An 11,986-nucleotide genomic window follows, 5' to 3' on the forward strand; every position below is an offset into this window, starting at 1 on the left:
CAATTTTTAATTTAAAATAAAGTAAAATTGGAAATTTTAAATTTGGGACATAAATCATGTAGCCCAAACAAGATTTTTTCTCTTTCAGATTCTGTTAGTCTTCAAAATTAGGCGTAAGATTTTGATTATTTTGTTGCTTAGTTGACTACGTACATTTCTTTAGTTCTTTCACTTTAGATTATTACTATTATTTAAGTCTTAAGATAAAACTTATATACCGTACTTTAAGTTTTCTTTTTAAAATCTAGTCACATGATTACTTAATTAACAAATACTTACATCCCATGAAAAAAATGCTACATGTCAAAACTTTAAAAGTTTTTAAAGTAGGTTGTGGCAAAGGTATGTGTGAGTTTTTTCTTTTGAGAAAATGGTATGTGTGAGTTTGAGTCATATTTTACTAAAATATGGCTAGCTAGATTACACTTTTATTTGAGAGAAAATTACAATCTTCCATCCTAATTTATTACACTAATTATATTTAACCTCTGAAACTATCAAATTGCACAATTAACTCTCCCAAAGTCATAACTCTTTTTCAAAATTTTAATGTTCTCTTTCCGTTTATTTTGGTGTTAAGTCTTTCCAAAACATACAACTAAGGGGTAAATTAGTTTTTAATACTAAATTCTGCTGGAGTTAACCACAAAATAGATAACAAGGAGCATAAGTGCAATATACTTTTAAGATTAGGGATCTATGGTGTGTTTCAATAGTTGGAGAAGATAAATGTAATCAATGTGATAGTTTATATTCCTATCCAAAAAAAAAAATGTGATAGTTTATATTGAAAAAAAGTGTGATGGATGTACTTCGAAATTGCAAACTGCCAGATTGTGATTAGTAAAAAATAGAAATGTTATTATTGGTGAGTTTACTCCCAACTTGTCATATCAACCATTTGTAATACAAGGTGAGTACGTAACAAAGTTATTTTACAAGTGAAAGAAAAAGACATTGCCATAGTTCACCATTTCAATTTGGAGAAAGGGAAAAAAGCTCCCTTCTAGACTAATCATTAATTAAGCAGCGGTATTAAGATTTGATTTGAGAGAAAGAGAGAGAGAGAGACAGAGGATTGCAAACTGGTCATTGCAGTGTCCATCATAGGAGACCGCTATTAAAACCGATGGGACCCCGATTTCATGTTTTTTCCCACCTAACCCTTACTTATTATTAGGTTGCTGCATAAAGATACTCAAACAGTCAAACCTGACAAGGAAAATTGTAAAAACCATCAAAATCATACGATTCTGTGGTAAGGTTCAATTTAATGTTAAATCTATTTAATTTTTATTTATTTATCAAAATAGTAAATGAAACAAAAACTTTTACAATCTTTCTCGCAAAATAGTTTTTATTTTTATATTGCTTATGAATATCAAAATAGTTAACATTGTAAGTTATTAGAGGGACATTGCTCTTTTATTTTTTATAATTCGATAATTACTTTTGAGGTAAAAAATAAAATTTGAATCTTAAACAATGAAATACTTAAAAATAAAAAATAAAAAAGAATAGTGAATATTTTCATTGAAAACACTATGAAATAGTAAGATGACAAAATTTGACATGATCCACAAACCTGACACGGCTAACTCATTTATAAACAAATCATGGTTAAGGCTAAATGGGTATTTTGATATTATTACTTAATTTATGGTTGTTTTTATATGTTTATTACCATATTTATGGTTGTAATTGTATTTTATTTTTAGATAAATGGGAATTGATGAAAATTATATAGGTTAGGTATGACATATTAAGTAAATAGATTATTAAACGAGTAATTTGTATTAACTTTTACATGTTAATTTTTTTTTTGTGGAGAAACACACGCCCATATAAACGAGTTAAATGTGTCGGGTTGGGTTGATCTGTTAAATAAATAGGTCGTATTTGGATTGAGGATTTTTGACACATTTACTAAATAGATCGGGTTCGAGTCAGCTTATATGGTCAAATACTCATAACTCGACACGACACGAACCCAACCCACGAACACGAATAATTAGCTAAGGAATAAGACTTTTGTTAACAATATTACTTTTGAATAACATTAATTGCAGCATATCAAGACTCTTAAAATTCAATTGATATTTTTTTATTTCATGTTTTTACCATTATTATATTTAGTATCAATAAATGTTAATGTTATAAAAGAAAAGAAAAAAAAATTTTAAGTACCACACTCTTGTGTCACAACAACCCTTGTATGCCATTACAACTCTAACGTAGTTAGTAAGTGGTAAAAAATAAATTAATTCATGTGAAAATAATAAAAAATTTATTGTTGTAAGATTTTTTTTTTTTTGAAGAAAAATTTGTTGTCGTAAAATAGTTGTGAAAAATTGAGGGCTAGTTTGGTAATATTATTCTAGTAACGTTGTCTATATTTTTTAAAAATATATATAAATAAAAATATGTATAAAAATATGTGTAATATTATTTAAAAATTAAAAATATATGTACCAGACAAACCCTAAAAGTAAATTACTTAGGTTTAGAAAACGGCCACATAAAGTAATATATTTGCAAAATGTGTAGTCCTATAATTAATGGTATAAAAATATTTGTAGTAAAAATTAAGTAAAACTGATTTGTCTGTCTCTCTTCCAACAAGCAAAGTTGATTTGGTTGACTGTTCAAGATCTCTCGTATGTCTAAGTATGACTTAAATAAGAGGTAAAAGAGAGCCTTCCAAGACCATCCAATAGGAAAGAGAAAAAGGCAAAGCAAAGATGCTCCCATTGAAGCTGGTACGCTCTCTGGTCTTAGGAGAAACCATTAACAACCCTCTCTGTTTAACCCAACAACACACTCACCTTGACCACAATGATACTGATGAAGATGAAGATGATGATGACGATGATGAAGCCAATAATGCCATTCCTCACCACAAACAAACAAGAAGAAGAAGAAGAAGAAAAACCAGCACTGACAAAAAGACTCCATTTTTGTTATTCTTACCAACCAAAGAGCTCATCACTGACACATACAGACTTGCCACCATAGCCAGAGACATGGGCATGGACTTACACCCAACCCCATCTCTCTCTCACATCATCTTCTCATACCCATCATCACCATCACCATCAACATCAGCTTCCTCTTCTTCTTCATCAACACCATCACCATCATCACCATTCCCCATATCATGGTCATGGTCATCCTCATCACTCTCATCATCTTTCTTACCAAACGATGCCGTTCCTCTCCCATTTCCTTCACTCACCACAGCTTCTCTGACCCATCTCCGCTCTTTTGCTGCTCTCTCCAAAGGGCTCTTCAAACTAGCCTTTGCCAACTTCACCACCAAAGCAACAATTGCTGACACCACTAGTAACTGGGACTGTTGCTCTGTCTCTCTGTTTTCCAGGCTCACCAGTGACCGAGTAGACACCATGGATGCGTTTTCTCGAGCTTTGGCTGGAATGGGTTGGACCCTTTTCAAGACCAAGCAAAACCCATCTCAGGATTCAAAGGAAAAGCGAGTTTGGGGTGGCAATTCGGTGTTTTTGTTCAGGAAGGTCGAGTCGAACCGGGTTCGGGCGGGTCGGGTGAATGAATGTAGAATAAGGGAGTTGAGGTTGCCCCCGTTGGATTTTAGGAATGCTCCTTTGAGGATTTTGCAGTACATTCTTCTAATGACTGATGATATCTTCTATCTGTCATGATATACCGGTATTTATTTATTCTTGGTTTTCTTTCTGTTGCTAAGATTTCCTTTTCTGTATATTGGTTTGTGCAAAATTTGAGTAAAGTTGGTGAATTTATGGTTTTTAGATGGCTGTTTTTCATTTGATTTTCTGCTATCTTAGTTTTGTTTTTGTTTTTTTTCCTTTCCTAGCTTGTGGATATTGGAATGTTTAAATTGGAGATCGAAAGTTTGTGAACATATGGTCTTAGGTGGATCCTTTTTAGCCAATGTAGGTCGATGGCTGTCTCTGGTTGATCTTTGTTGTATTCTAATTTGGGAGTTTTCTGGAATGATGAACTCCAGTTGCCAAAAGGAAAAGGAAAATACTTTTCTTACAAAACAATTTTATGAAATTTTCATACAGTTATTGAGTGAAAGTTGCCCTACAAAGATACGTTTACGACTCCATACTTTGTGTAGGGGGTAAGTCTCTTGAAAGAGGAACCACACCAAAACTCCAACCAAGCAAGGTGACGGGCAGGCTTCAAATTAAACAATACGGTTAAGTTAGGGGAAAGATCTTTGAAAATGAATTGTAGATTAGTGAAGCTTAGGAAAAGATCATACCTTTGTTTTTGGCTCAGAAGGGTGTATTCATGGTTTTTCTTGAGTGGAGTTGGTGATCAGTTCCCTGTAAAGCGGGGGGATTTTGACGACACACCATCCCCTCAGATTGGCTACTAGGGTGCTTGCCCCAACGATGTACAGTGACGGCCTGTTTAGGGGAGCTTGACTATCAAGCTCAGGGAGTTACTGGTTGAAGTTAGGAACTGTTGCCTTAGGGTCTTCAGCTGGACCTTTATCCAAATATCCTGCTTAGGGTATGATCGGTGTCCAAAGCATGCAGTTGAATGAAGGAATGAGTTGGGCTTACCACATTGGTGGGATTTTGGACTGAACATTCTATGGGTCGGGTGCTGGCCCAGGGGCTTTTATGGGGTTCAGTTGGCACTTGGGCCTCAAGGATCCCTTTCCCCCTCCACTTTGCATTTGGCATACGGAGCATGACTTTCATCATTCTGCTAGAAACTTTTGTAAGATTTTTCTGTTTAGTTTGTAATTTTATATAGCATTTGTCAAAGGATAAAACCAAAAAAAAAAAAAAAAGTTTATTTTCCCTTTAGTCTGCTATTGTGATACTGAGTTCGGATTTTTTGTGGAGAGAGTGGTAGAGACAGATAGAAGAGAAGTTTGAAATAGTTGGTGTAGGATTTGGATTTCCTTTTGCGGATTCAATTGAATTTATTAGTCTCAACAGGTGTTGACATTGAAAACCATTGCGTAATTCATTGATGTTATTGATCTATATTTATTTTGTCAGATATCCCCCAAGTGTGTATACATGTTTTGCCAGATTCCTTTATCACAACAATGATCATTACATGTGCATTATTTCAACACAAGTTCTTTTTGTAACTTTTTCCCCCTTTGGTTTTACCTTAGTTTCCTTTGGGGTTTTTTTTTTGGTTTGGCAAGCTCACATAAATTATAGAACAACATGCAACCCTGCTAGTGATTGATATACTCTGAGCAATTGATACATTGAATTAATACCTTTGGCTGTAGATGTGGACAAATGAAGCTGAGTTGCCAATGTGGTTTTTGGTTTGACATATAGGGAATTCTACATTAAAAATTAAATGGTTTTCCTTTTTATTTTTTAACTCCTGGATTTTGTTTAAATAATAAAGGTCTGGGGCATAATTTTATCATCTCCATTATTAAATAAATAACAAAAAACAATTTATCACCTCCATAAGTAGAAAGCATATATAATAAATTTCAATGATTTATAGGAATTTAGAAGATGGAAATGAGTTAGCAAAGATTCACATAATAAGTTAAACTTGAGATTTGCTTTGCATTCGGAAGGTAAGGAGGCATTAATTGACTAAATCAGATAGGCAGTTCCTCAAACGTCTACAGCTTACACTGCAAAACTATTAAGCAAGCTCAATAATATCTATTGTATTTACTCTATCAGTTTAAGTGAAAAAGTAGGATTCAGTGCTTGTTGAAGTTGTTGAGGAAAAGGAACTAGAATTGAGTGCAACATGGTTGGATTTCTTAAAGGACTTTAATGTGAGGTGTACTCTTGACAAAAACCAATTGTAGGAGTGTTGCACACCGTTAAGACAAGAAAAGGCTGTAGGTGCCAACCATGATCCTGATCTTAAATGCTGTGCATCAAGTGCTTTGAGCTACTAATATGTCACTTAAGACAAGGCCCAAATGCACTTTGGGCATTGTTATCACTCATCAGTGAACCTTAATTTTAGTGGTAGGCTTCCAGATTCCTATTTCTGTGCCGTGCTGATCTATTTTTACCATTTCCTTGGTTTCATATACGGACAAATTTTCCTCAATTGCCAAAGCATGAAATATACTTATTGCCATGCAATGCAACTCATCACATTTCTTCACATTGTGATATCTGTATGCTTCGTTGGCCTTCCCTTATCTATCTTTACTGTACTCATCATGCTGTGGCTCCTTCACATTTTTTCTCTTCTCCAAAGCATGAAATATACTTATTTCCATGCAATGCAACTCATCACATTTCTTCACATTGTGATATCTGTATGCTTCGTTGGCCTTCCCTTATCTGTCTTTAATGTACTCATCATGCTGTGGCTCCTTCACATTTTTTCTCTGCTTCACTGCGTCTATACTCCTTTTCTATTGCTTTGCCAATGCATGGGAGTTTTCCACTTTGCTGATGACAGAAGTTTTGTTCAAGCTATTACTTATCCCCCCCCCCCCCCCCCCCCCCCCAAAAAAAAAAAGAGAGGAAGCTTTGTCCAAGCTAGAGTTTTATTAATTCTTAGGAAATGCCAACAATGTGGAAGTGGAAATCTTCAAGGATAAAGGCGCTACAATTGATATATTGTCTGGCTTGTTTCACTTTCAGAAAAGGGATGGAGCCATTTGATATGAAAGCAATCCCCCACCAACTTTGGTTGGTTGTGGCTACAATTAAATGCCTCCTTCTAGAAGGTGGACTAGAATTGGCTTTGGGTCAGGCAGCTAAATGAAGATGAGCCAATGCCTGCTCTGAAACTAAGAAATTATTGAGCGAAGGTTGCCTTTTTAGGAATTCCTCAAAAGGACTTTGAACTGCAATTTACTTATAAAAATAAAAAATTGCATTAAAATTTTCTTGGTCTGATTCATATGCTTATTATATATTAAATAGATTTGCATCTTCTGCATTACTCTTTCTGGATTTTTTTTTTTTTTGCTTGCCTTGTATTTTTCATTGACAAATCCTGAAATAGTTTCATGGAATTCATTGTTTAGGTGACATTTTTATTTAACGTATGACCCTATTTTCTTTTGCTAAAAATAGCGAGGATTGATCTTGTCTGCATCTGCAATCCAGGGTTTCATTCTCAAGGGAATTTGATATGTTGGAAGAGTGAACAAGACAAAGTGGAGAAGAGATTTGGTTATATCTGAAATTTGGAGTAATTTCATCCTCCTACTAGCTTGAACTAGAGTAACTAACAGTGTTTCCTCTTCTCCCACTTTTATTTTTGTATATTTTCCCCCATTTATTTCATGTTAATGACGGGGGTTAATTATCTAATGCTTCTCAATCGGATGGGCTTCAGTACTTAACATTAACTTATGGACCTGTATGATGTATATATGTGTCTCTCTTTTTTAGTCATTTCCTAATCTTTTTCCCTCTCGTTTTTGACTATTGTATTATGTAAGATGTACAACTTTTTTGAGGCACATTGTCAATACAATTATGAGATGTCCGTTGAAAGTAATTTGTACAATTGAAGCTAGCAGACAGCTATGAGATCTTTGTTGGGTACTCCTCTGAAAATGTTTAATTTGATTAAGGGCAGTTAGGCTCTTCTCATCCTCTTCTCCACTCTCTCTGAGAGAGTTTAAACTGAAATACCAATAATGTTAGGAGCAGTTCTTTCTACAAAATTAGTAATCCCACCAAGTGCCTCCTTGCAGGTAATTCTCATTTTTGCTGTTAAACTAACACATCTAGTCATTTCTGATGGTGCAATCCTAATTTATAGGTGTTAGATTACTGCAGTTGAGTTTTATGTAATGGCCTTTGAGGTGGCATTTTTATTAACTGATCCCCCTTAACATCCCCCCCCCCCCCCCCCCCAAAATCTCTCTCTCTCTCTCTCTCTCTCTCTCTCTCTCTCTCTCTCTCTCTTCAATTTTTGATAAGTCTTATTAACTGATCCTTATATGGTAAGGGACTGAGACTAAGCAGTGATTACAAGTAACAGCAATCCACAAAAAATTATCTTAAGAAACAAGTCTCATTGGACCCTTCCCATGCTCCCCCAATGCTGAGAGAGAGTGGTGTCTTAGACCTTTTCATGAGATACCACCTTGAAATCCAAGAACCAGTCTAAGAACATTCTGATTTTACTTAGTCTAAGAACATTCTGATTTTACTTAGGGGTGTCAAATGGGTGGGTATAATTGAGTTAGGTACACAAAACCCATTTGCCTATTTATTGCTCAGTTAACTACATACTTCTAACCCAACCTCAACCCAACCCAATTATTATGAGTAAACTCTAACTTACTCAATTACCCAACAATTAAAATTATCAAAATGCCCCTAAAACTTGAGAATGACCAAAGTACTCTTAAAATATTTTAAAATTACTAAAATACCACCTAAACCTTAAAAAAGACCAAATATACTCAAAAACCTCTTAAAATTACTAAAATACCCTTAAAACTTAAAAAATGACCAAAATGCTCCCGAAACTTTAAAAAATTACCAAAATATCCTTGAAACCTAAAAATGACCTAAATACCCCCCTCCCAAACCTAAAAATAACCAAAATATCCCCTTAAACCTAAAAATGACCAAAACACCTGACAAACCTAAAAAATGATCAAAATACTCCTGAAACCTAAAAATTACTAAAATACTCCCTAAACCTAAAAAATGATCGAAATACTCCCAAAACCTAAAAATTATCAAAATGCCCCAGAAACCCTAAAATTAACCTAAATACCACTTAAACCTAAAAGATGACCAAAATACCCTTGAAACTTATAAAATGACCAAATACCCCCCGAAACCTATAAAATGACAAAAATGCCCCTTAAACCTATAAGATGATAAAAATACACCCTAAAACTAAAAAGTGACTGAAATACCTTCATTTTTTTTAAAGTCAAAGTACCTCGAAATCTTAATAATGACCAAGATACCTTTGAAACCTAGAAAATTACCGAAATAGTCCCAAAATCTAAAAATTAACGGAACACCCCTAAAACCTAAAAAAACTACTGACATTCCCTCGAAATCTACAAAATGATCGAAATACTCTTAGAACCTTTAATTTGACGAAAATACCCTCGCAACATCCAAAATACCCCAAACCTCTATTTTGGTAAATTTAGAGGCTTTAGGTGTATTTTGTTCATCTTATAGGTTTAGTGGTATTTTGGATATTTTAGATATTTTAAGGGTATTTTGGTCATTTTAGAGATTTAGAATTATTTTGGTCATTTTAGAGTTTTTAGGGCATTTTTGGTAATTTTAGAGGTTTCTGGTTATTTGTGATCATTTTAGAGGTTTTGGGTGTATTTTGATTGTTTTAAAGGTTTAGGGGCATTTTCGTCATTTTATAGGTTTAAGGGTATTTCAGTCACTGTTTTCGGGATATTTTGGTCATTTTTAGATATCAGAGGTATTTTAGTCATTTTATAGGTTTTGGGGGGGGGGGGAGGGGGTATTTCGTCATTATAAAGGTTTCGGGGGGTATTTCAGTCATTTTCTAGGTTTTGAGGGTATTTCGATCATTTTATAGGTTTAGATGGGTATTTTGGTAAATTTTAGATTTGGGGGGGTATTTTGGTAATTTTAATGTCACTTGTTAGGTTTAGGGGGCATTTTGGTAATTTTTAGGTTTAATTGGTAGGTAAATTCCATTAACCTCCCCTGAGGTTTGGGGAAATACCACTCAAGTCCAAAACATTTCAAAATTAACCAATTATGTGCCTAAAAGACATATTTGTCCCTAACACCTTAACATTGTTACCCCTCTGTCAGAACACTCTCTTTAGTCTCTTCTCTCTGGTTCCTCACCCTCTTTCAATCCCAGCCAAAGCCATAACAAAAAAACCCAAATCTTACCACAAAACTCAAAGCCAAAACTATCCAAATCCAAATTTGAGTTTTGTTAACATAAAATTAAAAAATCATTCACATTGTTTTTCCCAAAACGAACCGCCACAACAAGGAAAAAATGTATGATAAACTGTGATCTGATTCAAAACAACAACAACAAAGAACAAAAGTCACAAATTCATGTCATTAACAAATTCGAACCCACAAAATCTTTTCATTTCATTTCATTTCCACCATCAACACAAACAACACCTAAAAAACCCAAAAAAAAAAATAAAATGAGGGCAGATTTTGTAAATACCAGGGAAAACGAGGGGCAGTGAGTGAGTGAGTGAGAGTGAGAATTTAGATAGGCTTGGCAAAAGAATCGTAGGATGCGGTGGAAGAAGCAACAACAACAACAACAACAACAACAATAGGATCATTAGATTCAGAGGTGATGAAAGGGGCACGAATGTTGTTGTTGGAAACAGCGTCGTTTGGATCGTAGTCGGGATTGAGGGAGCGATCGATGGCTTCACGGCCTTGTTCAAGGCAAGGCTTGCAAGCGATCTCGATGGCAATCCAACCCAGGACCACTCCTGCTATTGCTATCAATGCGGTTGTTATTGCTGTCAATATGATCTTTCTCTTTCTCAAATCTACGTTTTTCTGAGGCCCTGATCTATTTCAATTGCAATGGTGTTTTCGGGTTTTTAAAATTTTATCTGTGAAATTCGCTCAATGTTGTTTATGGTGGTGGTGTTGTTGGTGGGCGTAAATCTGTCAAGGTAAAGTAATGGGATGGGGATGGGGTTTCCGGTGGAACCCACCATGTGTGACCCCAGCTTGATCCTGTTGGAATTTGGATTTGGATAGTTTCGACTTTGAGATTTGTGGTAAGATTTGGGTTTTTCTGTTATGGTTTTGGCTGGGATTGAAAAATGGAGGGGAACCAGAGAGAAGAGACTAGAGAGAGTTCTGACGGAGGGATAACAATGTTAAGGTGTTAGGGACAAATATGTCTTTTAGGACCTAATTGGTTAATTTTGAAATGTTTTGGACCTGAGTGGTATTTCCCCAAACCTCAAGGGAGGTTAATGGAATTTACCCTAATTGGTATTTTGGTCTTTTTAGTGGCTTTGGGTATTTTAGAGGGATTTTTTTTCTTCTAAATAACCAAATCCCTCAAATAATTTCATTAGTTAGTAAGGTTTTGAAACTATTTAGCAATCTAACAAATCGAGTGAAGAGGAGTCGAGTTTCAGTTGGAAATCAAGTGTTTCACACTCGAGTTTCATACTTGAGAGCGAAACACTTGAGTTCCATATTGAAACAAGCAAGCTAGAAACTCACACAACAACAAAGATCCCATAAACCCAGATCCCACACAAACCCAGAGCAAGGTGGAAACAAACTTCCTACACAAACCCAGATCCCACGCCCTACTCTGAACCCAAATCTCCCTACAGCAGCAAAACTACGCCCTCTGATCTTCAACAAAAACAACAAACCCAAACCCAGGCAAATCCAAAGGGACACTGTATTTCCGAGAGTTGAGAGACTACTTTTTGGTTTGTGAAGGTTCCAAGAAGCGGCGGCAAGGGCTCCTTCTTCCTCATGCGTTTGATTTTCGTGTTTGGTTTCCTCCATAGGTTTTTTAACGTGTAGAGCAGGAAATTGAGTGTTTCATACTCGAGTTCCACTTGAAACTTGATGCATACGGGCTCGATTTCAATGAGCAAAATTGAGTTTCTTAGATTCGATTTGTTAGATTGCTAAATAGTTTCGAAACCTTCCTAACTAACGAAATTGTTTGAGGAATTTGGTTTTTTTTATTTTATTTTATTTTAAAAAGAACCATATTTTAGAGTTGGGTGATTTGTAGAAATGATACATGGGTTATAATTAGGTCTTATTAGGTATCCAGTTAAAACCCAATAAATATTAATATTAATTGGGTTGGTTTGTTTATCAAAAAAGTGGGTGAGTTTGAGTGGGCAAATGAGTTTGGATTGATTTTGCCAACCCTAATTTTACTAGAACATGCAGTTCTATCATAGTCTTCTCCCCCACATAGGCACATACTGTACATCTTTGTACTGCTTGTATTATTTATACTTTTTCACAATCTTGGCATACAATTATTCCTCGTAACAACTAGTCACTGG

General features: G+C 35.0%; 1 protein-coding gene across 1 annotated transcript; it reads left to right on the top strand.

Moving 5' to 3' along the window:
- The first annotated feature begins 2,699 nt into the window (after nucleotides 1-2,699).
- Nucleotides 2,700-7,373, top strand: LOC142630746 (uncharacterized). Its single transcript, XM_075804787.1, has 2 exons — nucleotides 2,700-3,684; nucleotides 7,083-7,373. Exon 1 carries the CDS (start codon nucleotides 2,742-2,744, stop codon nucleotides 3,675-3,677), a length of 936 nt encoding a protein of 311 aa, XP_075660902.1. The 5' UTR covers nucleotides 2,700-2,741; the 3' UTR covers nucleotides 3,678-3,684; nucleotides 7,083-7,373.
- Nucleotides 7,374-11,986: the final 4,613 nt, after the last annotated feature.

The sequence above is a fragment of the Castanea sativa genome, chromosome 4, assembly GCF_040712315.1.
Source record: "Castanea sativa cultivar Marrone di Chiusa Pesio chromosome 4, ASM4071231v1".
Classification (NCBI taxonomy): Eukaryota; Viridiplantae; Streptophyta; class Magnoliopsida; order Fagales; family Fagaceae; genus Castanea; species Castanea sativa.